The sequence below is a fragment of the Staurois parvus genome, unplaced genomic scaffold (assembly GCF_062004578.1).
Source record: "Staurois parvus isolate SC_StPar_1 unplaced genomic scaffold, SC_StPar_1.0 ptg000706l, whole genome shotgun sequence".
Taxonomy (NCBI): domain Eukaryota; kingdom Metazoa; phylum Chordata; class Amphibia; order Anura; family Ranidae; genus Staurois; species Staurois parvus.
In genome coordinates, this window is record NW_028318502.1 from 2,943,658 (window position 1) to 2,971,273 (window position 27,616).

Below are 27,616 nucleotides of genomic sequence, written 5' to 3' on the forward strand. Positions count from 1 at the left end.
GGAGATCGCCTGATGTGCACCCCCGGGGGAGGACATCATATGGCTTCCACAGTGAAGCCGTCATTCGGATCTGCGGTTGGCAAGAGGTTAAATAGTTACAGCTTTTCCACATCTGTGACTTTCAATGTAAATGTAAAACCAATAATACATAAAACTGTACATGTAAGAGAAGGTATACCTGTATTATTAGATATCTGCCCTTCTGAACATGAGACACAGTCATAGCAGCAAGAGTGGATTGAAGATTTTGCCTTTTTTCTGTATCCGGGCAAACAAGCGTCCACACACCGAGATTCCAGCTTCTAAAAGAAAGGGAAAGAAAGAAGTTTACTTGTGTTACATACCATTGGAGGTTCAATAAGAGTGTGTGGCCAAATGTTACTTTATTGACTTATCCATTGGCTTCCATTGCACTTTGAAGTGCATACAAACCCCAAATCTGTTTCTCAGTAGAGCCGCCATCTTGCCTCTCTGTGTACAGTCTGGAGATCCTGCCAGGAACAACACTTCCTATTTCAGGATGACAACACTAAGGCACTGCCTCACCCTGGAGGAGGACTCATGGCCGGCTGACAATGCTGCTGCTAATATTGAGGTAGTGGTGTAGAGTTGTCAGCCTGCTACAGGAAGTGCTGCTACTGGTGTGATCTCTGGGTAAGAAGCTGAAAAGGATTCACAAAAATGAAATACTTATAAAAATTGAACATAATGAGACATGATGACAAACATACTGAAAAAAAAGATGTTGGGTTTACATGCCCTTTAACTACCTCCCACCTGGCCTATAGTCAGAAGACTGGCCACCAGTCACTCACCTCCTGAGCGCTCCAGCAGTTGCATTGCTCAATCTGTCACCCGCTGTGAAAACAGATTATTGTACTGGGCCGGTACATGCACGGTCATGCAACACTGCACTCATATGACATTTTTATCACTTTTTTTTCACACAAATAGAGCTTTCTTTTGGTAGTATTTAATTCCCGCTGGGTGTTTTATTTTTTGTACTATAAAAAAAAAAGAGCAAAAATTTTGAAAAAAAAGTTTTTCTTTGTTTCCATTATAAAATTTTGCAAACAGGTAATTTTTCTCCTTCATTGATGTGCGATGGTGAGGCAGCACTGATGGGCACTGATAGGGAGCACTGATGGGCACTGATAGGCAGCACTGATGGGCGATGATGAGGCAGCATTGATAGGCAGCACTGATGGGCACTGATAGGCAGCACTGATGGGCGATGATGAGGCAGCACTGATAGGCAGCACTGATGGGCACTGATAGGCAGCACTGATGTGCGATGATGAGGCAGCACTGATGGGCACTGATAGGCAGCACCGATGGGCGATGATGAGGCAGCACTGATAGGCAGCACTGATGGGCACTGATAGGCAGCACTGATGTGCGATGATGAGGCAGCACCGATGGGCACTGATAGGCAGCACTGATGGGCACTGATAGGTGGCACTGATGAGGTGGCACGAATAGGCAGCACTTCTCAGTAGAGCCGCCATCTTGCCTCTCTGTGTACAGTCTGGAGATCCTGCCAGGAACAACACTTCCTATTTCTGGCTGACAACACTAAGACACTGCCTCACCCTGGAGGAGGACTCATGGCAGGCTGACAATGCTGCTGCTAATACTGAGGTAGTGGTTTAGAGTTGTCAGCCTGCTACAGGAAGTGATCTCTGGGTAAGAAGCTGAAAAGGATTCACAAAATAAAATGCTTATAAACATTGAATACAGTGAGACATGATGACAAACATACTGGAAATAAAGATTTTGGGTTTACATGCCCTTTAACTACCTCCCACCTGGCCTATAGTCAGAAGACATATTAAAAAAAAAATTGGGTTTACTCACACTTTAACATCTTTCCCACCACCCTATAGTAGATATACTGCTACAGGGTGGTAGGGCTGCACAAAATCACACATATATATATGTACGTGATTTTGTATTTCCATGTAGGGGGCGCTCAGGCCCACCTGCGCTGCTGTTCGTAGCCTTGGCTGTCAATCACCGGGTCCTGGCCGGTGATTACTCGCTGACACCCGGTGATCATGAGGCATTATTGATGTAAACAATACAGATCTCTCCCCTGTCAGCTTCTGCACACTGCTTTTCATGGCTCTGCATAGCAGAGAAATGCAAAGCAGTGTGCTTACAATTGAAAGTACAGTCACAGCACCCAGTAAAACAGCACACAGTTAACCCTTTATGATCGCCCCACATGTTAACCCCTTCCTGCCCAGCACCATTAGTATAGTGGCATTGCTGTTATTGGTGTCACTGGGGATGTAAGTGACACCAAGTAAGCTCCCCCCAGTGTCAGAATGCCCGCCGCAGTCCTGCAGTCCCGCTATAAGTTGCTGATCGCTGCCATTACTAGTAAAAATTAAAAAAAAAAAATCCCAGTATATATTCCGCCATTTGAAAACGCTCTAACTTTCACGTAAACCAATTAATTTACACGTATTGGGATTGTATTTGAGCACAGACATGGAGCCAGGGGCGGACTCACAACTCATGGGGCCCCCAGGCAATAGGGGATCATGGAGCCCCTGCGTCCTTGTCCAAACTCAAAAAAGCCTATGAAAAAGGTACCAGGGGCATCTCATGGGGCCCCCTACTGACCCCGGGCCCTCGGGCAGTACCCGAGTTTCCAAATGGTCAGTCCACCCCTGCATGGAGCAGAATACGAATTGGCCTAAATTTATGACGAAATTTGATTTTCACATTTTTTTTTACTGGACATGTTTAATAGCAAAAAGTCAAAAATATTGTTTTTTTCCTGAAAATTGAAAGCGACCGACAGATTTCAAAAGATAGCAGGAAAAACACCCAAAAATTCTTCAAATATATTAATAGTAAAAAGGTTCAGTCCGAGCATGTAGGCTCTTTTCAGAATAATTTAGATTCGGTGACTGGGGACAAAGAGAAGGCACATTTATTAAATACCTTCTTCAGCTCTGTACACAAAGGAGCATGGGGGGAGCTCTTGTCCATAATGGGCGTGGTACTGACACAGCTCCAGATGATCCACATTGGCTCACAACTGATATGATCCAGAAATATTTAGACAGAAAAGGTGAATAAAGCACCTGGAATAGATCCACGGGTCCTTAAAGAACGGAGCTCTGTCATTTCAAAGCCATTGTTTCTAATTTTTAGAGACTCTTCAATGACTGTCATAGTACCACTGAACTGGTGTAAGGCCAATATGGTGTCTATATTTAAAAAGGGATCAAAATCTTCACTAATTTTAATCAAGTAATTATAGACCTGTTATTTTAACTTTCATACTTGGGAAGATACTTGAGAGTTTTATAAAAAGACCACATAGATGAGTTCTGGCTGGAAAAAAATATTTTAAGCAAAAGACAGCATGGATTCATGAAAGGCAGAAGTTGTCAAACAAATCTGATTTCTTTTTATGAGGGGGTGAGCAAAACCTTGGACAGAGGGATGGCGGTGGATGTGGTATACTTGGAGAGAGGGGTGGTGGTGGACATGGTATACTTGGACAGAGGGGTGGAGGTGGTATACTTGGACAGAGGGGTGGAGGTGGTATACTTGGACAGAGGGGTGGACGTGGTATACTTGGACAGAGGGGTGGGGGTGGTATACTTGGACAGAGGGGTGGCGGTGGACGTGGTATACTTGGACAGAGGGGTGGCGGTGGACATGGTATACTTGGACAGAGGGGTGGGGGTGGTATACTTGGACAGAGGGGTGGCGGTGGACATGGTATACTTGGACAGAGGGGTGGCGGTGGACGTGGTATACTTGGACAGAGGGGTGGCTGTGGATGTGGTATACTTGGACAGAGGGGTGGCGGTGGACGTGGTATACTTGGACAGAGGGGTGGCTGTGGATGTGGTATACTTGGACAGAGGGGTGGCTGTGGATGTGGTATACTTGGACAGAGGGGTGGCGGTGGACGTGGTATACTTGGACAGAGGGGTGGCGGTGGACATGGTATACTTGGACAGAGGGGTGGCGGTGGATGTGGTATACTTGGACAGAGGGGTGGCTGTGGATGTGGTATACTTGGACAGAGGGGTGGCTGTGGATGTGGTATACTTGGACAGAGGGGTGGTGATGGACGTGGTATACTTGGATTTAGCAAAAGCGTTTGACACAGTTCCCCCCACACGGCTAATGTGTAAGGTAAAGTCTACGGGCTTGGAAAAATCTATATGTAAATGGATAGAAAACTGGCTAAAAGATCATATTCAGAGAGTAGTAGTTAATGAGTCATACTCTGCATGGTCTAGGTGTGTCAGTGGTGTACAGGAGCAAATTGGATCGTGCTTTGCTGTTTTTTTTTTTGCCTTTCTCTAGATCAACTGTGGGTGTAGGATTATAACTTTTTTTTTGTGGAACTGGATAGACTTTTGTCTTTTTTTCAGCCAGACTAACTATGTAACTATTTTGAACATGTGTAACAAAATGCTTCCAATGGTATATTTATCAGATCAAACAGGAAGAAATAAGAGAAGTTCACTCTTAGGGTTGACATATACAGTACTTTAACCACTTGCCCTCCTGAGGATTTACCCCCCCCCCCATCCTAACCAGACCTTTTTTTGCTATTCGGTGCTGCACTATTTCAACTAGTAATTGCGTGGTCATGCAATGTTGTACATAAATGAAATTTATGTCCTTTTTTCACAAAAATAGAGCTTTCTTTTGGTATTTTTTCACCAGTGCGCTTTTTATTTTTCACGATATAAACAAAAAAAAAGACCAAAAATTTTGATAAAAAACAAAGCTTTCTTATTTCTGTCCTGAAAAAATATCCAAAAACTCAAATTTCATCATAAATTTAAGCCAAAATGTATTCTGCTACACGTTTTTGGTAAAAAAAAATCCCAGTAAGTGTATATTGATTGCTTTGTGTGAAAGTTATAGCATCTACAAACTATGGTATAGATAATGGAATGTACGCAGCTTTTACTTTCTGATTGCCTATCACATTTCTAAAATGTTAAAATACCAAGACAGTACAAACACCCCCAAATGACCTCTTTTTGGAAAGTAGACACCCTAAGCTATCTGCTGAGAGGCATTTTGAGTCCATGGAAGATTTATTTTTTCCACAGGTTTTTGGAAAAATGACAAAAACATTTTTTTTTTTTTACACAAAGTTGTCACTTAAATGATAAATTTCTCACACAAGCCATGGGTATATGTAGAATTACTCTCCTAAATATATTCTGATACTTCTACCGAGTATGGGGGTACCAGATGTCTGAGACTTTTTGGGAGCCTAGCCACATACAGGAGCCTGAAATCCAATGACTACTTTGAAAGGCTGAAGGTACATAATGTCCTCATTTCACTTCCTGATTACCTATCACAGTTTCGGAGGCCCTGAAATGCCAAGTTTTCCAAAACTTGTGGCAACAAATGAGATCTGCAAAATACTCACCATGCTTTTTATTAAATTCCTTGTGGTGTCTACTTTCCAAAAGGGGGTCATTTTTAGGGGTTTGGTGCTATCCTTGCATTTCAGGGCCTCTGAAACTGTGATAGGTAGTCAGGAAGTGTAGTGAGGAAATAAAGCCCTTTAAAATCCTGAAGGTGTTTATTCTATTTTGGGGTCACTGGCTGAATATAACAATACCGATGCCTTTAGCTACAGGTATCATCGGGGTATAACCACTCAAAGTCCAGTGATGTACCAGTATGTCGCTGGTCCTTGTTGGGTATATATGCATGTTCTTTTTTTTAAAGCAGCCTGTGGGCTGAATGAAAAAAAGAGAAGAAATATCTGCCAGAAAAAGTGTGTGGTATGCCCACCATTAGAATATACTGCCCTCCATCCACCCACTACTAATGGTGAATGTTCTTTTTTTGTCGTTCAGCCTGCGGGCTGAATGAAAAAAAAGATCCTAACAGATTTCTCTATTCACATCGGTCGATATGGATGAAGAAATCTCTGCCAAATTATTATTTTTTTAAATATACCGAAGCATAGGGGCCACCCACTGGCCACCCCAGGTCCCCATGCTTCGGTATATATGCTCTTTTTTTAACTGTGGATGAAAAATCTCATCCAACAGCGCTGCACTCACCTATTTATGTATATTCTGACAGCAAGACCCTGTTGCTGTCAGAATAAACAAGTCGGTGCTGCAGCTGAATGGCATTCCTGCAAAGAAAATAGCAATGGTTAACAATAAATTAGTAACTCAATAAAACAACTTTTTTATTGAAATATGTGCCAAAAAATATTATAAAAAATATATACGCCGAAGCATGGGGGCCATCCACCCACTAGACACCCCAGGCCCCCATGCTTCAACATATATGCTCTTTTTTAAATTGCATATGAAATATCTTATCCAATAGCGCTGCCCACACTGACTTATGTATATTCTGAGAGCAACTTCCTGTTGCTGTCAGATAAACAGGTCGATGCTGCAGCTGAATGGCATTAACAATAAAACAGCAACAATAAAACAGTAAAATCGTAACTGTAGAAAAATAACGACAGAGTAAAAAAGAGTAAAAAAAAATAATAAAAAGTACAAGTCCAAAAAAAAAAGTTAAAAACAAAAAAAAACTACAACTGTTTTTGGTTTTTAACTCTTTTTTTTTTTTGGACTTGTACTTTTTATTATTTTTTTTTACTCTTTTTTTAACTTTAGGCAGGTGTCACGCCTAAATCCATGTCTGCTACAGACACAACTTCTTTTTTCGTGTATCCTTTGGGTTGGAGTACCAGGAATGGCATCGGGAAAATGCATCTCATGTAGCCGGCTAACTGCATCTGGGTTGGGGGTTTGGGCCACAGCACCTTCTGGATACAAAAGAGCAGTGATGATCTCTTCCTGGAATTTTAGGAAGGATCCACTATGTCTAGATGCTTTGTAAAGCACAAAAGCATTATATAGAGCCAATTGAAATAAATAAACAGACACTTTTTTGTACCAGCATCTGGCATTTTGGGAAACTAAGTATGGCTTCATCATCTGGTTGCTGAAGTCCACCCCTCCCATGTTAAGGTTATAGTCGTGGACACAGAGGGGCTTCTCAACAACACCAGCTGCCATGGCAATTTGGATGGACGTGTCTGGGTGAATGGAAGACAGGACAAAAACATCCCATTTGTCCTTCCACTTCACTGCGAGCAATTCTTCGTTTCTCAAGCAGGTTTTTTTTCCCCTTTCTAAGACGGGTATTTACTAGCCACTGGTGGAAGAAACCCAGCGATTAGGTCGCACGGTGCCACATGCACCAATTCTAAGATTGTACAAATGTTTAAATAGGGGCACTCTTGAATAAAAATTGGCCACGTATAAGTGGTACCCCATATGGAAAAGGATGACATCAAGTCCCAAACTATCTTGCCACTGCTCCCCATGTAGTCTGGGCATCTGGGGGGCTCCCCGTGACTATCTTTTCAATCGTAAATCCAAAACTTATATTTTATCCTGTTGCCCTCTCACAGGTCTTATACACCTTGACCCCATATCTGGCACACTTGCTGGGGAAAAATTGTTTGAATGCAAGGTGGTCAAAAAAATGAATGAGGGACTCATCAACGCAGATTTTTTGCTGGGGAATATAGACATCTGCAAATTTTTTGTTAAGGTGATTTATGAGGGTCCGAATTTTGTGTTAAATTCAGGCTCACCCCGAGGATGACAGAGTGTGCTGTCATTGAAATGCATAAAACACATTATATTCTCATATCTATGCCTGGCCATGGCAGCAGAGAACACGGGCATATGATGAATCTGGTCTGTAGACCAATACAACCGCAATTCATTTTTTTTAGTAATGCTCATGTTGAGGGTTAGGCCCCCAAAAAATTTAAATTCCGAAACCATAATGTGTTTCCATGTGAATGGTCTGGCAAGGTTTGAATTTGGCTTGGCAGCGATAAATTGTTGTGCATATAAATTGCTTTGATCCACAAGCAATGCGTACAGATCTTCTATGAAAAACAGCTCAGAAAAATCAAGGCCATTAGTTAAATTTGCTGTTTCCACCTCAATTCAGGGTTGGGCCATGAATGGGGGAAGTACGGGTGCTGCAGAATTTGTGCCAATCAGCACATCAGGATTTTACAAGCACATCTGGAAGGACACTAGGGGCTCTACGAGAGGCTGTGGGACACTACTTGTGCTCACCACCACACCAGCTTGTACTGCACTTATGGGACTCACCACATCACCAAGTGATACTGCAGTGCCGGTATGTAAAACACCAGGATGTACTAGGCCGCTGGTGCTCACCATGTAGAGTGGCACTAGTACTGGCACTGTCAGGGATCCTGTCACCGTGCAGCGGTGCGACAGCAACGGATCACCTTGGGTCGCGGCGGTGCGAGTGCGCAGGCGTGGGAGCATGCGTCCGCACATGCGCGGTAGTGCGGAAAGCTTGCGCATGTGCAGTAAGCGCTCACGTCACGTCAGGCGGGCTATTTAAACCTGCTTCACTGTAGAATCATTGCCTTCTGGTCTACAACGTTCCTGCATACCTTCCTGAGCCTGATACCTGTATTCTGCATACCCGCCTAAGAAAGAACTCTGCCTGCACTGACCCCGGCTATCCCTGACCATTCTCTTGTCTGCTCCTCTTGTACTTCGCTACCCGCTTGTTACTGACCCGGCTTGCCTGACTCCGCTGTATTATCCTGCCTGCACCTGCATCTGGTCAGCTACCATACCACCTACCGCTGTACCAACGGCTCCGCATCTGACCTGCATCAGGACCACCGCCATACCTGTCAGCCACCACATCCACGCATCGGTCCCCCAAAACCCAAAACTCTGACTGCCGCTACACCTGCTGGCTGCTGCACCTATGTTCCTGCACTCACTCCTGGCTTGTGTCCGGATCTCCTGGGTCCCCAGCTACCTACTAACAGTCTTCAGGATCCACACAGCACTCCTGCCACTCCTGGCTCTGCGCCCCTTTTCCCACTTCCAGGGGCTCCAAGCGGGGGGTTGTAAGAGGACGCCCTCTCTCCACATCAGGCTCCCCAACCAGTTACGTGACAGGCACTCTGCTGCATATGAGAGTCACCATGCGATTGTAACATCTCAGCAACCTGGGAACGGGGTCGGGTACACCTGATCTTAGCAGAGACCTCTTCTCCATAGTCTGAGCTATCTGTTGGAGTGCTGCTGCTGTCTATACGTTCATATTCTGAGCCTGATTCTGCCAGTGAGGCTTCCCCTTCGCTCTCATCTGACATGCTCAGAATCCTGTAGGCCTCTTCACTAGAGTACCTTTCCATTAACATTTTGTCCACTAAATTTATAGGTACCTAGTGCGATTCACGGGAAAAAAGAGCATCTGGCTCTCAGGGACTGCTTGAACCGCTACAAAAAAGTTTACCGGCAAGTGCTAGCAGAGATCAGGCCTGATTCTGCGAACACTGCGGTTTGGTGTGCAATGTATCAAGTGACAGTGACCTACTGACACTGCACTTGCTGGGGGAGGGGGGGGGGGTAAGTGTAGGGGCTAAGCGCAGGTGCTGGCCGGTGCCGGGGCTGATCCTGCTAATGCTGCGTTTTTGGGGACGCTATACTAATTGAACGCTGGTATAGTGCTGATCTGATCAAAGATATTGATCCGTTCAGACACTATACTAGCAATGGAGGTTTATTGTGTATGAGCGTCTTCCTGGCAATCAAGGGGTTAAATGTGATTACTGATGGGCAATCTGACGCTATCTGGGAGGGGCGCTAACTGACCAACTGATGCTAATGCTATCTGATGTCGTGACACTAATACACTGATCAGCAAAAAATCTGTACACTGTACTAATGACACTGGTAACAGGGCACTGAAGGGGTTCACTAGAGTGGGGGGGGGGGCGATCAAGGGGTTATATGTGTTCTAAAGTGTTCTAACTGTAATTGTGTGCTGCTTTTACTCACTGTGTCTTGATTCTTGTCTCTCTGGGATGGAATGTGTCCAGAGAGAGAAGATTTCATCACTTTCTGTACCTGTGTAAGTGTAAACACAGGTACAGGAAGATCCCTGATAGGACAGGGATCAATCATCCGACTAAGGCAGACCATCACTGGCCTAAATCAGATGACTGATCCCTTGGGGATCAAGTCACGGCACCCGCAGGTCGGCGGGGGACCACGCGCACCCCCACCGGCCTGCGAAAGATGCGGGAGTGAAAATCACGTATATTTCGTGATTTTGCGCACCCGTGCCGCCCTGTAGCAATATTTCTTCTATAGGGCGGCCAGGAAGTGGTTAAATTATTTTAACCTGAGAGACAGAAGTCATTCCTCAATACAGAACCCCAAAGTTTATGAGTTAGGAGATGATCCCTAAAAATGTTTTATTTTCTTGTTTAATTTCTGTCTTATTTATACTGATATGTGAAGGACAGATAAGACTAACATAATATTCAGTCCATCCTGAATACGGCTGCCAGACTCATTCACCTTTCCAACCGCTCCATCTCCGCCACCCCCCTCTGCCAATCCCTCCACTGGCTTCCGATTGCGCAACGGATCAAATTCAAAATCCTAACACTGACATACAAAGCCGTCCATCATACTGCCCCGAACTACATCACCGACCTAATATCCAAGTACCACCCAACACGTACACTCCGCTCCTCACAAGACCTCCTTCTCTCTAGTTCCCTGGTCTCCTCCTCCCATGCCCACCTCCAGGACTTCTCCAGGGTGTCACTTATCCTTTGGAACTCCCTGCCCCAACCCATCAGATTATCACCTACTCTCCTCTCCTTTAGGCGCACCCTGAAAACCCATCTCTTCAGGGAAGCCTACCCCACCCCCTGCTAACCTGCCGACCTCCTCCACTCTTCCTACCACTCCATCCCCCACAGCTATCTCCTCCTGTGCCACCATCCCCTCCCTCCTAGATTGTAAGCTCCAAGGAGCAGGGCCCTCAATCCCCTCATGTTTTGCATTGTATTGGTATTGTTCTGTCACATGTTCTGTCCCCCTTTGTAATGTACAGCGCTGAGCGAACTATCGGCGCTTTATAAATACTGTATAATAAAAATAATATTCGAAGCAATAAAGTTCATGGGTGACACTAAGGAATGTCATTGCTTGACTATAATTGTTACACATCTGTGGTGGAAACTGTACAATGGGGGGCCAATGTCATGAAAAGTGATTGTCACATGTGCTCCTCCTCACCGTATTATTGGCTGCGCTCCATGTTATGTTGTTGGGGTCAATGTGAAATTGGTCTTCCTCTTTAGCCCATGGTGTGTAGAAGCCAACATTCGTAGACCTTAATCTAAGATGGCGGACAGACTTCATCCAATTTTCTATCTTGTAGTGGAAAGGAAATTCACCATTTTCATCAAATAAGGTCGTTCTGTCTGCCGTCTTAAATGGATTTTTTATTTGTTTCACATATTTATACAACTGGAGGAAAGAAGAACCTCAAACAAGTTAAAAATGAAGTTTAAACTGTTTAATTATTGCTTGTTTCTCCATCCTCATTTACTGTATATACATGTTGTTTGTTTGTTGTTGTTTTTTTTTAATAAAACCTTTCAGTTTATACTGTATACATTATCTGAGACTCATTGATGTCATCGTTGGGGTTCTGTGCATCCCTATGCAATGCAGGCAGATCATGGCTAGTGGGACAGACCGGCTGGGTGTTGTACATAGCTTCCTGAAAACATCACCACACCCTGCCTCAGGTCTCTTCTCAGAGCCCTCAGGTGCAAGCAGTAACCTGGATCTTGGGAGGAGATATGGAAATATCAGAATACCCTGATGAATGGATGTCAGCTTACCAATTTTTAGATGTCATGGCCAGGGGCGGACTGACTATTAGAGCACTCGGGCACTGCCCGAGGGCCCGGGGTCAGTAGGGGGCCCCATGAGATGCCCCTGGTACCTTTTTCATAGGCTTTTTTGAGTGTGGGCAAGGACACAGGGGCCCCATGATCCCCTATTGCCCCCATGAGTTTTCAGTCCGTCCCTGGTCATGGCTGTATTAGTTTTCTTTTTTAGGCTTTCTTCTATTTCCATCTGGTGATGTGGCCAGTAAGTCTGTTTGTTTTTCAAGAGAACGAGCTCTCCTGCAGATGTATGAATTACAGTTAGAGATGAGCGAATTTCTCAAAAATTCGATTCGGCTGATTCGGCGAATTCCAGTGTGAAATTCGATTCGATGAGAAATTTCTTCGCTACGAAGATGACTTATAAAAAGGGTTTCTAGGCTTCAGAGAGCCTTTAAATTAGTGCAGAACACTGTACCTTTAATTTAAATGCCCTTGGAGATGAGGAAAGAGAAGGAGAAGGAGAAGGATGAGAAGAAGGAGAAGGAGAAGGATGAGAAGAAGGAGAAGGAGAAGGATGAGAAGAAGGAGAAGGATGAGAAGAAGGAGAAGGATGAGAAGAAGGAGAAGGATGAGAAGAAGGAGAAGGATGAGAAGAAGGAGAAGGAGAAGGAGAAGGAGAAGGATGAGAAGAAGGAGAAGGATGAGGAGAAGGAGAAGGATGAGAAGAAGGAGAAGGAGAAGGATGAGAAGAAGGAGAAGGAGAAGGATGAGAAGAAGGAGAAGGATGAGAAGAAAGAGAAGGATGAGAAGATGGAGAAGGAGAAGGATGAGAAGAAGGAGAAGGAGAAGGATGAGAAGAAGGAGAAGGATGAGAAGAAGGAGAAGGAGAAGGATGAGGAGAAGAAGGATGAGAAGAAGGAGAAGGATGAGAAGAAGGAGAAGGAGAAGGATGAGAAGGAGAAGGATGAGAAGAAGGAGAAGGAGAAGGATGAGAAGAAGGAGAAGGAGAAGGATGAGAAGATGGAGAAGGAGAAGGATGAGAAGAAGGAGAAGGAGAAGGATGAGGAGAAGGAGAAGGATGAGAAGAAGGAGAAGGATGAGAAGAAGGAGAAGGATGAGAAGAAGGAGAAGGATGAGAAGAAGGAGAAGGAGAAGGATGAGAAGAAGGAGAAGGATGAGAAGAAGGAAAAGGATGAGAAGAAGAAGGAGAAGGATGAGAAGAAGGAAAAGGATGAGAAGAAGGAGAAGGATGAGAAGAAGGAAAAGGATGAGAAGAAGAAGGAGAAGGATGAGAAGAAGGAGAAGGATGAGAAGAAGGAGAAGGATGAGAAGAAGGAGAAGGATGAGAAGAAGGAGAAGGATGAGAAGAAGGAGAAGGAGAAGGATGAGAAGAAGGAGAAGGATGAGAAGAAGGAGAAGGATGAGAAGAAGGAGAAGGATGAGAAGAAGGAGAAGGATGAGAAGAAGGAGAAGGAGAAGGATGAGAAGAAGGAGAAGGAGAAGGATGAGGAGAAGGAGAAGGATGAGAAGAAGGAGAAGGATGAGAAGAAGGAGAAGGATGAGAAGAAGGAGAAGGAGAAGGATGAGAAGAAGGAGAAGGATGAGAAGAAGGAGAAGGATGAGAAGATGGAGAAGGAGAAGGATGAGAAGAAGGAGAAGGAGAAGGATGAGAAGAAGGAGAAGGAGAAGGATGAGGAGAAGGAGAAGGATGAGGAGAAGGAGAAGGATGAGAAGAAGGAGAAGGATGAGAAGAAGGAGAAGGATGAGAAGAAGGAGAAGGATGAGAAGAAGGAGAAGGAGAAGGAGAAGGAGAAGCAGAAGGAGAAGGATGAGAAGAAGGAAAAGGAGAAGGATGAGAAGATGGAGAAGGAGAAGGATGAGAAGAAGGAGAAGGAGAAGGATGAGAAGAAGGAGAAGGAGAAGGATGAGAAGAAGGAGAAGGATGAGAAGAAGGATGAGAAGAAGGATGAGAAGAAGGAGAAGGATGAGAAGAAGGAGAAGGATGAGAAGAAGGAGAAGGATGAGAAGAAGGAGAAGGATGAGAAGAAGGATGAGAAGAAGGATGAGAAGAAGGATGAGAAGAAGGAGAAGGATGAGAAGAAGGACAGTTCTGTGACAGTTTCTGTCTATTTCTGACAGTTCTGGGACATTCACTCCATACAGCGGTTGAAACATTGTATCTATTTTTTTTCCATAAATGATATTCTGCAAATACACTTAGAGGAGCGCTGCAGATACACTTTTTGCCGGCTTGGAATTAATCTTATTTTCATCCTACTTCTTCTTCTTCATCCTCATCCTCATAAGAAGAAAAAGAAGAAGTAGGATGAAAATAAGAATAATTCCAAGCCGGCAAAAAGTGTATCTGCAGCGCTCCTCTAAGTGGATCTGCAGAATGTCATTTATGGAAAAAAATAGATACAATGTTTCAACCGCTGTATGGAGTGATTGTCCCAGAACTGTCAGAAATAGTCTATTTCTGACAGTTCTGGGACATTCACTCCATACAGCTGTTTCAACTGCTGTATGGAGGGAATGTCATAGAACTGTCAGAAATAGACTATTAATGACAGTTCTGGGACTGTCCTTCCATACAGCGGTTGAAACATTGTATCTATTTGTTTCCATAAATGGATCCACCTCGGACACGGCCGATGACAGATCTGAGTATCGGCCCCGTTGCTGGTACCATGTGACCTGCTGTGACCAATCACAGCAGGTCACATGACAGTTGTATACAATGGATGGCTTCATTCATGCCATCCATTGTATACTAGTGCCTAGCTGTGAATGGTCACAGCTAATCACATGCACATGTCATGTGATTAGCTGTGACCAAATCACAGCTAAGCACAAAAAAAAAAAAAAAAATAAAAGCTGAATGAATCGATTTCATTCAGGTAAATGCTTGCTTATAGCAAAGTAATTCTTTGCTATAAGCAAATTGTGTAAAAAAAAAAAATACTGATCACTTCCCCAAAGTAGTACAATGTTACTATGGTAACATTGTACTACTTTGGTCATAGTAAAATATGAAAAAAAAATCTTAAAAAAAAAATAAAAAAAATGTAATAAAAAATTAAATATAATAAAAAAATTTAAAAAAATTAAAAAAAAATATATATTTTTTTTTTTTCATACTGTCACCAGTCAGTGTCCCTGTTCACCGCCATGCCAGTTATATGATGACGCTGTACTGCACTGGTGACAGTATGTAAAAAAAAAAATAGTGAAAATAATTTTTTTAATTTTTTCATTTTCTGAAAAATTATGACAAAAAAATACAACTTCAAAAAACTCGCCATGTCTCTTATGAAGTACGTCGGACTGTCTACTCTGCAAAAAGGGGTCATTTGGGGATATCTGTACTATTCTGACATTCTTGGACCTCAAGAAATTAGATTGACCGTCAGTACTTCAGGATTGATCAATATTCAGATCTATCCCATAGTTTGTGAACTCTATAACTTTCCTACAAACTAAATAATACATCCTAATTTGGGTTATTTTCTCCAAAGACATGGAGCAGAATACATCTTGGCCTAAATTTATGAAGAACAATTATTTATTTGTAAACTTTTATAACAGAAACAAAGAAAAATGTGGTTTTTTTTCAAAATTTTTGGTCTTTTTTTGTTAATTTAGCAAAAAATAAAAACCCCAGCAGTGATTAAATACCACCAAAAGAAAGCTCTAGTTGTGTGAAGAAAATGATAAAATTTTAGTTTGGGTACAGTGTTGTATGACCGCGCAATTGTCATTCAAAGTGTGAGAGCGCTGAAACCTGAAAAATGGCCTGGGCAGGAAGGGGTAACATTGCCCGGTATTGAAACGGTTAATATTAAAATGTGTGATTGGCCGTAAACAAGGGATAGTGTGACATTCTCCAGTTATAGCCCAGACAGAAAAATGTATTTGGAGTTAAGCTGAGTATTCTATAGAAGGACATAGCTGGTTAAAAGGTCTTTAGTATAGAATGTCATGGGAGTGAACTAAAATAGAATTAGTATGAAATATATATATTCTAATAGTATCTGTGTGTATTTCTTGGATACACAGAATATAACTGGATATAACATTTATAGGGAAAGTTGATCCAGGGAATATCCGATTGCCTCTCGGGGGATCAGGAAGGAATTTTTTTCTCCTGCAGGAGCAAATTGGATCGTGCTTTGCTGGGTTTTTTGCCTTCCTCTGGATCAACTGTGGGTGTAGGATTATAACTTATTTTTCTATGGTTGAACTGGATGGACTTTTGTCTTTTTTCAGCCAGACAAACTATGTAACTATTTAGTTTATGTTTTATAAGTTGGTGATATGTGTTACATAAGTAGATTTTTGTTTATACAACATTATTGAAATATTATGTTGTAAAGATAGATTCTTAGTTTCTACTATCATTTAAACAGAGAAACTTGTCACATGAGCAGGCTGATGCAACATGGTCAGCCTATGAAGCCACTACATATGGGCTTGTCAATCAAAAGACCATATATGGAGTGTCCCCTCCCTTCAATGAAAGTGCTCTACTGAGCAGTATTGTTTGCCATACAACGTTCTAAGATCACGAATTATGACGTATACATGTAACATAAAAAGACATCCTAAGAGATGCAGGGGGCGCTTTACACACACACACACACACAGACACATATACACACACAGACACGTACACACACACACACACACTCATACACATAAACACTCATACACACACACACACACACTCATACACACACACACACTTATACACATACACACTCATACACATACTCATACACATACACACACTCATACACATACACACACTCATACACACACACACACTCATACACACACACACACACACACACATACACTCATACACACACACACTCATACACATACACACACATACATACACACACACTCATACATACACATACACACACACACACTCATACACATACACTCACACACACACACACTCATACACACACACACACTCACACTCATACACACACACACACACACTCATACACATACACACACTCATACACACACACACTCATACACACACACACTCATACACATATACACACACACACACTCATACACATATACACACACACACACTCATACACATACACACTCATACACATATACACACACACTCATACACATACACACTCATACACATATACATATACACACACACACACACACTCATACACACACTCATACACATACACACAGACTCATACACATACAGTTGTGGCCAAAATTATTCAACCCCCACTGAAATTGAGTGTTTTGGCCAGTTTGACATTGCTTTTGATCATTCAGTCATCTTGCTTACATTTACATTAAAGAGGCACTTGTAGGTCAGACAAATATAACATAACAGTTATAATGAAATAACCACAAATGTCTTTTCTGTGCTCACAGCATTATCAGTTTTATTCAACCCCCAAGTGACATTCAATCTTAGTACTTAGTACAGCATCCTTTTACAGTTATAACAGCTTTTAAACGTGAAGCATAGCTTGACACAAGTGTCTTGCAGCGATCTACGGGTATCTTCGCCCATTCTTCATGGGCAAAGGCCTCCAGTTCAGTCACATTCTTAGGCTTGCGCACTGCAACTGCTTTCTTTAAGTCCCACCAGAGGTTCTCAATCGGATTTAAGTCTGGTGACTGCGATGGCCACTCCAAAATGTTCCAGCCTTTCCTCTGCAACCATGCTCTAGTGGACTTGGAGGTATGCTTGGGATCATTGTCCTGTTGAAAGGTCCAACGTCTCCCAAGCCTCAGGTGTGTGACGGACTGCATCACGTTTCCATCCAATATCTCCTGGTACTGAAGAGAATTCATGGTACCTTGCACACGCTGAAGCTTCCCTGTACCTGCAGAAGCAAAACAGCCCCAAAGCATGATTGACCCTCCACCATGCTTCACAGTAGGCAAGGTGTTCTTTTCATCATAGGCCTTGTTCTTCCTCCTCCAAACATAGCGTTGATCCATGGGCCCAAACAGTTCTAATTTTGTTTCATCAGTCCACAGAACACTATCCCACAACTTTTGTGGTTTGTCCACATGGCTTTTGGCATACTGCAGTCGACTCTTCTTATTCTTTGGAGACAGCAAGGGGGTACGCCTGGGAGTTCTGGCACGGAGGCCTTCATTACGCAGTGTGCGTCTTATTGTCTGGGCTGAAACTTCTGTACCCACATCTGACAAATCTTTTCTCAGTTCCTCAGCAGTCACACGGGGACTTCTCTCCACTCTACGCTTCAGGTAGCGCACAGCAGTCGAAGTCAGCATCTTCTTTCTGCCACGACCAGGTAGCGTTTCAACAGTGCCCTTTGCCTTGAATTTGCGAATGATGCTTCCTAAGGTGTCTCTTGGTATGTTTAACATCTTTGCAATCTTCTTATAGCCATTGCCCTTCCTGTGAAGAGAAATCACCTCTTCTCTTGTCTTCCTGGACCATTCTCTTGCCTTCACCATGTTTGTAACCACACCAGTAAATGTCTAGAAGGAGCTGAGTATCACAGTCATTTTAAAGCTGCCTAATTGGTGCTTATTATGCTTGATTGCTGCTCGGTGACATCCACAGGTGTTTTCAATACCTGATGGAAAGCACCTGTATGAACCTCTGTTCTTCAGAGTGGTAGTCTTTAAGGGGTTGAATAATTGTGGCAATGAAGAAACCACATAAGAACCATTTACTACTGTATTACATAAACAATTGATGTCATTTTAGTTGCATTTGGGTAGTTACAACGTCCTTGTAGGATTTGATTCTGAATACAATTCCAAATGTACACTATAGTCCCTAAACCCCTTTACAGCATTGGGGGTTGAATAATTTTGGCCACAACTGTATACACACACACACACACACTCATACACACACACACACACACACTCATACACATACACACACACTCATACACATATACACACACACACACACACACTTATACACATACACACACACTCACACTCATACACTTACACACACACACATACTCATACACACACACACACACACACACACACTCATACACATACAAGCATGGTATGACGACACTATGGTTATCACAGAACTGACAGACTGGAACAGGTACATTCTCTAAAAGCCTTCTTGCTAAAAACTCAAGCTGCATTGAGAAGGACAAGAACCACATGGAAGAACGGCCATGAAAATAAGGGCGACACATCGTTATAACTTCTGTTTTGATATTTCTGTTTTACCTACACGGACCTGTTATTCATGATACAGTTTACATTGGTATTTTAAGTCATTCTGTGATAAAATAAAATCACACTTTATTTTTTACTTTGTTGGCTCCTTAATTATTCCAAAATCGCCTTTAGACACTAAAGAATTATTATATGTGTCTCAGAAAATTGTACACTGTAACTGTTTATAACGTTTAAACTGGAGTTCGACTTCAATTTGTGTATCTAAATCTGCTGGTACATCTAAAACTGCCCTCTCTCCACAGACTGACAATGCTGTTGTCCAAAGGTGCCTCCTGTGCTCCTTCATCCAGAGTGGAGCATTCAGATACAGGAGGTGTGTTACTGGCCAGATCACCAGGTGAAAACAGAGGGGAAAAAGACCAAAAACAGAAAATGAATGCAGCCACCACATCTAATGATCGGTAAGCTGCAATATTTTACATTTTTGGGTTTGGATTTAATGCCAATTTAATAGTTGCAAATTATCGCAGATATTTATGACATATGTAGAGATTTGCTGCCTTCTGCTGTTGGCTGCTAATATCACACTCTTATGTATATTATGGATTAGCACTTCCTGCCTCTGGGAGGTTGGCTTTCAAAAACCCCGGAAGGAGGAAGTCATGAGAGAGAGAGAGAGAGAGAATGTCTCAGTCGCAGGTTCCACCAACGCTGCTAAATCCAGACCACAAGGAATTAATATGCTTATTAGTTTGCTATTAACCCCTTCATGCCGGCTGAACGCAAATGTGCAGCCTCCTGGTGTCTGGGCCTAGACGCTGAGTGGCCGCACATTTGCGTTCTATTAAAAAAGAACATATGTGCTGAGAGCGCGCACCCTGCACACTCCCAGCACACATGTCCGGTACTCACGGAAAGGTCCCGATCTCCTCTTTTCGATCAGAACTTTTCCCGATCATGTGACCGCCATGACAGCATGTCACAGCGGTCACATGACCCTAAACCCCACCCCGCGATCCCGGCTTCTGAAACCCTTAAAGGGCTGGGAGGCGCCGGCGTGAAGGGGTTAAACAAAAGCCCACAGTTCCTGTGTGTATATACAGTATTGTCGGCATTCTCATGTTTATTTCTTTTGTTTGTACACGCAAAACCCCAAAAATGGACTGGACAGAATTATTGGCACCCTCCCTTTATTATTTGGTAAAAAATCATTGAAATCAGTGGCTTCCTGTAACCATCAATGAGTTTCTTCCACCTTTCTACTGGAATCTTGGAATACTCTTCTTTCACCAACTGCTCCGGGTCTCTCCGATTGGAAGGGTTCCTTTTCCCAACTGCTGTTTTAAGATCTCTCCACAGGAGCTCTATGGGACTGAGATCTGGACTCATTGCTGGCCAGTTCTGGTCTCTCCAGTGCTTTGTCTGAAACCACTTCTGGAGGCTTAGTGACGTGTAAGACCCATGACCTCTGATGGAGACCCAACTTTCTGACTCTGTTCCCTACGATGCATCCCATAATTATTTGTTAGTCTTCAGATTTCATAGTGCCATGCACACAGTCAATATATACAGTGCCTGAAGCAGCAAAGCAACCCAAAAACATCAATGACCCCCACCATGTGTGACTGTAGGGACTGTATTCTTTTCTTTAAAGGCTTAATTTCTTTTTCTGAAAACAGTAGAATGATGGACTCTACCAAAAAGCTGCCATTTTGTTTTGTCTGTCCACAACACGTTCTCCCAAAAGGATTTTGGCTTCCTCAGGTAAGTTTTGGAAAATTCCAATCTGGCTTTTTTATGTTTCTGTGTCAGCAGTGGAGTCCTCCTGGGTCTCCTACCACAGCGTCCCTTTTCATTCAGATGATGACATATAGTGTGAGCTGACACAGTTGTACCCTGCGCATGAAGGTCAGCTTGAATTTGTCTGGAAGTTAATTTTGATTTTTTTAGCCACCACTCAAACAATCCTTCATTGCAATCTTTGATCAACTTTTCTCTTTCATCAATGTCCAGAGAAATTAGCTACAGTACTGTAAACATCTTGACAATGTTGCGCACAGTGGACACAGGAACATTAAGATCTCTGGAGATGGACTTGTAACCTTGAAATTGTCCATGTTTTTACACAGTTTTTGTTCTCAAATCCTTAGAGAATTCTTTGCTGCTCTTTTTCTTAACCATGCTCCATATGGCACACAGAGACACACAACATGGTTGTGTAAATGTGTGTAGAGGACACAAGGTTGAATACATTTTTTACCATTTTAACTGGTTTTCAGTGTGATTTCTATATTGTCAGGACCTGGTAATTGATACAGGTGAGTGTAATTACAAATTACAGGAGCATCACAAACTTGGGATGCAATTATTTCTTCCAATTTTGAGACGGTGCCAATAATTTTGTAAATTTTTGGTGTTTTGCATGGAATGTGTCAGATTTGGCTTGTTGTTCCTCCACTTTTTTGTTTCATACAATACAAACAAAAGAAATAAACATGAGAATACCGAAACATTTGTAATCGCACACTTTTCTGGGCAAAGATGTGCATTATCTGACAGAAATGCAAGGGTCAAGGGTGCCAATATGGCGATTTGTCACACTGTTGAAACAAGGCAGGCTGAGGGGCTCCAGGGTAAGTGTTTGATACAGAGGAAAGCGGCTTTTCACTTTCCTCATTTGTTTGTAAGGTCCATTTTGGGACCTGGAGCCTGGAGATTTCAAAGCGATTTGGGAGGGATGAAATCTCCAATTCTGGGACCAGGTTTTAGGAATGGCCAGGAGACTGATTACACCGGTGTGTGCAGGCCTTTTCATAGAGGCCTAACCATGATTCTGAGCTCCACCCCGGCAGACAGGAGGTCTCTGCCTTGGAGTCAGGAGGGCTTCACCAAGGAGAGGTGGAAGTCAAGAGTAGCTGTGTGCTAGTGGCTATCTGTGTGCAAAACGCCATTTTGGAAAGAGTCTGCAGGAGACAGACATACAACTGTGTCCAAGCCAGGAGGCTGAATATTGTTTCATGTGTGTGATGGTGGATACCCCTGCGTCGGAAGATTTATGGAACTTTTTCTTTAAATAAAAGTGGGCTAAAAGGGCCTAAAAAAAAGAAAGCGAGTTGCTGTGTGCATTTAAAAAAGCTCTACCATTTGAAGCGAGATCCCACAATATATATATATATATATATATATATATATATATACACACTATATTGCCAAAAGTATTACCTTTACAAGCACATGAACTTGACATCCCAGTCTTAGTCCGTTTTGTTCAATAATGAGTTGGCCCACCCTTTGCAGCTATAACAGCTTCAACTCTTCTGGGAAGGCTGTCCACAAGGTTTAGGAGGGTGTCTATGGGAAGGTTGGACCATTCTTCCAGAAGCACATTTGTCAGGTCAGGCACTGATGTCGGGGGAGGAGGCCTGGCTTGCAGTCTCTGCTCTATTTCATCCCAAAGGTGTTCTATGGGGTTGAGGTCAGGACTCTGTGCAGGCCAGTGAAGTTCCTCCACCCCAAACTGGCTCCTCCATGTCTTTATGGACCTTGCTTTGTGCACTGGTGCGCAGTAATGTTGGAACAGGAAGGGGCCATCCCCAAACTCTTCCCACAAAGTTGGGAGCATGAAATTGTCCAAAATGTCCTGGTATGCTGACGCCTTAAGAGTTCCCTTCACTGGAACTAGGGGGCCATGCTCAATCCCTGAAAAGCAACCCCACACCATAATCTCCCCTCCACCAACTTTACACTTGGCACAATGCAGTCAGGGAAGTACCGTTCTCCTGGCAACCATCAAAACCCAGACATGTCCATCGGCATTGGATTACCAGAGAGAGAAGCGCGATTCATCACTCCAGACAACATGTCTCCCCTGCTCTAGAGTCCACTGCATCTGACGCTTTGTATTGCACTTGGTGATGTAAGGCTTGGATTCTGCTGCTCAGCCATGGAAACCCATTCCATGAAGCTCTCTATGCACTGTTATTTTGCTAATCTGAAGGTCACATGAAGTTTGGAGGTCTTTAGCTATTGACTCTGCAGACAGTTGGCGACTTCTGCGCACTGTGTGCCCTAGCATGCACTGACCCCACTCTGCTATTTTACGTGGCCTACCACTTGGTGGCTGAGCTGTTGTTCCCAGTTGCTTCCACTTTGTTATAATCCCACACAGGTGGCAACCTATCACGGGACCACGCTTGGAGTCACTGAGCTCCTGAGAGTGACCCATTTTTTTCACCAATGTTTGTAGAAGCAATCTGCATGCCTAGGTGCTTAATGTTATACACCTGTGTCCATGGAGGGGATTGGAACACTTGAATCCAATGATTCGGAGGGGTATCCAAATACTTTTGGCAATATAGTGTATATTACTGTGCAAATGTTTTAGGCAGGTGTGAAATCATTCTGTAATTGTAGAATTCTTTCAGACATAGAAATTTTTATTTTCTATCAATTAACAAAATGGAAAGTAAATGAACAGAAGAGAAATCCAAATCAAATCAATATTTGGGGTGACCACTCTTTGCCTTCAAATCAGTATTAATTCTTCTCGGGACACTTGCACACAGTTTTTGAAGGAACTCAGCAGGTAGGTTTTTCCAAACATCTTGGAGAACTAACCACAGATCTTCTGTGTATCTAGGCTGCCTTAAATCCTTCTCTTCATGTAATCCCAGACAGGTTTGATGATGATGATGCGATCAGGGCTCTGTGGGGTACAAATCATCACTTCCAGGACTCTTTGTTCTACTTTACACTTAAGATATTTCCTAATGACATTGACTGTGTGTTTGGGATCGTTGTCCTGATGCAGAATAACAGAATTGCAGGGCCAATCACATTCCTCCCTGATGGTATGGCAAGATGACGAATTATCTGCCTTTATTCCTCAGCATTGAGGACACCATTGATCCTGACCAACTTAATTTGCAGAAATGCAGCCCCAGACTTGAAAGGAACCTCCACCATGCTTCACTGTTGCCTGCAGACTCTCATTATTGTCCCACTCTCCAGCCCTTAAGTGGACAAACTGCCTCCTGCCTCAGTCAAATATTTCACATTTTGACTCATCAGTCCAGAGCACCTGCTGCCATTTTTCTGCAACTAAGTTCCTATGTTTTTGTACATTTCATTGTACAGTTCAGTTGCCTAGCCTTGTTTCTATGTTGGAGGTATGGCCTTTAGGCAGACCATGCTGATGGCACTGATGGACATCCTCCGATGTGGAAGAGAAGTAAGCATGATGTGTCTTTCATATGCTGCATTATGTTTCCTTCCTGCATTATGTTTCCATAGACTGCGTCTATGTTCCTCAATGTTGCCCATTTCTTTGTGCTGTGAAAAGAATACAGTCCCTACAGTCAAACATGGTGGAGGTTCACTGATGTTTTGGGGTTGCTTTGCTGCTTCAGGCCACCTAAGGGTCTGGTTTGTATTTTGGGGGGACCCCATTTCATTTTTTAAAAAATATTGTCATGGAGTTCCCCCTAAAATCTATACCAGAATCCTCACGCTTTTTCTTTTTTTTAATTTGAAAAGTTTGTTTACATTCTGCTGTCAGTGGGGAATCCCGCTGACAGCAGATGAGACATGGTTGTTAGGGATGTGGAGGCCAGCCACCTGCTCCTTAACAACCAGCTATAATTCAAATCAATTTGGGTCATTCATTTCATTCGGATGCTTCAAACATCCGAAATAAACAAATTATTTTGTTGTTCTTGTTATAATTTATTTCAGATTAGCTGAAATATGTTACTATCTTCAAATCATTAAATTTTAGTCCAGATTTCAGGAACCGCACATGTCTAAACTGAACTTTTTTGCAACATTCATCTGAAGGTACAGTATCTCTATTAATAACTATACAGTATATACCCGGGTATATGTGCACAATTCCTGGTACTTGATTCAAAAAATTAATATCTATAATTAAATCCAATTGTACTATATATATATTAAATAAATTAATAAAATATTTGTGCCAATGTGCAAAAAAAAAAAATATAAATATACAACTATTCGTGAGTTTGATTAATCTAATACGCAAATAATATCATACCTATTATAAATTTCATGTGTGTAAATAAGATTTAAATATGTGAAGTAATATAAATAAAAAACAAGAAATATCTCCAAATTCAATTCATAAAATATATAACCTCAAGACTATGTTCAAAAATGTGCAAAAATATTGTGCAAATTATAAATCGCATATATATTAATGAAATATAAATAAATATAAATATATAAAAATCATTGAAAAATGTATCAATTCATAAAGTCTAACTCCAAATAAATTTGTGCTAAAAAATGTGCAAAAAAGTATCCAATGTTCCAAGATATGAAAGGAAAAGGTTGTTAGGGCTTCTCAGAAAAAAGATCTTAATAATATACTGTCCTTTTTCAAATGGATTCTAATGATGCAGGTGAAAGCTTGCAGACTATCTTCTATGTCTGTATGGGTGTGAGATTCTCTCCCTCCTTATATCTTCTCCTTCCTCCAATCCTCAATGTCTCCTCATATGACCCATGGAAGAAAGAAGATAAAGAGATATGGTGCCTTATCCAAGGTATAACAAACACTATTTATTGTGCTCCCACTATGCACTAGTGGAGGAAGGAGAAGATATAAGGAGGGAGAGAATCTCACACCCATACAGACATAGAAGATAGTCTGCAAGCTTTCACCTGCATCATTAGAATCCATTTGAAAAAGGACAGTATATTATTAAGATCTTTTTTCTGAGAAGCCCTAACAACCTTTTCCTTTCATATCTTGGAACATTGGATACTTTTTGCACATTTTTTAGCACGAATTTATTTGGAGTTAGACTTTATGAATTGATACATTTTTCAATGATTTTTATATATTTATATTTATTTATATTTCATTAATATATATGCGATTTATAATTTGCACAATATTTTTGCACATAGTCTTGAGGTTATATATTTTATGAATTGAATTTGGAGATATTTCTTGTTTTTTATTTATATTACTTCACATATTTAAATCTTATTTACACACATGAAATTTATAATAGGTATGATATTATTTGCGTATTAGATTAATCAAACTCACGAATAGTTGTATATTTATATTTTTTTTTTTTTTTTGCACATTGGCACAAATATTTTATTAATTTATTTATTATATATATAGTACAATTGGATTTAATTATAGATATTAATTTTTTGAATCAAGTACCAGGAAATAATAATAAAATCATTCTAGGTAAATCAAGTGGATAAGTGGCTAGATAACAGAATTACAGTATATTTAAAATTAATATTACTATTATAACAACTTAAAACTATTACACAGAAAAGGGTAGGCAAAAGTAGAGCGCGGATTATCACTTGTTATCTATTTATATCATTCACATTCTATGAGAGTGAAAAATATTCCAGCGATCTAACTTACAATTTCTTATACTCCAGTGACTCACAAGTACATCATAATAATATTTGTGCACAGTTCCACCAGGACTCTTGCTGGACCCTTTGCTGACAATACCTGTTTGTACATTGGATGTGTGTATTGCTATTAGTCTCTTCTTATATGAGGCTCGTATTATTTCCTGGTGTGCATCTATATACTTATAGTTCATGTTATATGCTGGTTGCAGTAGCTCCTCTGCTTCCAATTACTTTGATTAGAAAAATGATTAATTTCCCAGGAAGGGAATCCCCTCTGTCCACAAAGGCCCTGTCCTGGGTGGAGGCACTGCCAACGTTATTATCAATTCCACTCTTTCACATAGCGAAGGTTCTGGCTCTCCTATTTACCTATAGGTTTAGTGCATTATCCTATGGTGGGAGGGCCATTTATCAGACCCCCCCAAAAGAGGTCTACACTTATTATATTCTTGTGAACATGTGTTTAATATCTTCTATGTCAGTTGCTAAAAGAGCAAACAAGAAAAAACTATAATAAAATAGCAGTACATCATACCGGTTGGTCCGGATTGCCATGTTTTCATATAATGGCCGGCATGGTGGACTTTCAGAAAGTTGCTCATTTGCATACAAAAATTGTAATGCTTAAGTAAACTTGGCTAAGTTTTAACATATAAAATGTCATTTCATCATTACTCTGATTTTTACAGAGATTAAGGATGGTATGGAAGAACAGTTACACTGCTTACCTTCATACCCATGTATGTACTGTACAAAGATATGGTTGATTGATTACTCTATAAACTACTCCTTAACAATAATTTCTAAGTAAAACAATAAAATATAAAAAATAAAACTTAAGATGTGTGAATAAACAAACAGATCCTTCTACAAATGTACCTCTATAGTACTGATAAAGAAGTATAACTCCCATGTATTCTGCTATTGGTGAAATGACAATACAGTGCTCATAATGTAATGTTGGGTTGTTTATATATTAAGTCATTTACTTTGATAGAATAAAATTGAAGAAAGATGTTATTAGCACGCGGGATTCTTCTCTAGATTCTTCGAAAGCCTTTTATGTTCAGCATGGAGACAGTTAATCTTCTCATTCCGCAACAAGGGACGTAGCACCCTCCTAGATAGGCTGCTGGTTAGACTAGGTAAATTTCATTTCTGTAGCTCTCCAGTAATCAGTGGAGAAGTGTGTGATTATTTTGGGCTGTTCTGTGTCTCACTGGTTGCAGATTTCACTAATTCCCCTTGTCT

At 41.7% G+C, this 27,616-nt stretch overlaps 1 protein-coding gene across 1 annotated transcript in view; it reads right to left on the minus strand.

The window, feature by feature from the left end:
• The window catches only part of LOC149445871 (vomeronasal type-2 receptor 26-like), a 55,433-nt gene that overhangs the window by 6,579 nt on the left and 21,238 nt on the right, over positions 1-27,616 (minus strand). The window contains exons 4-5 of the mRNA XM_089653330.1: positions 11,154-11,387; positions 179-302 (exon numbers count right to left, since the gene is read on the minus strand). Of these exons, the coding sequence (XP_089509456.1) occupies positions 179-302; positions 11,154-11,387 (358 nt within the window). The remainder of the gene's footprint in view (positions 1-178; positions 303-11,153; positions 11,388-27,616) is intronic.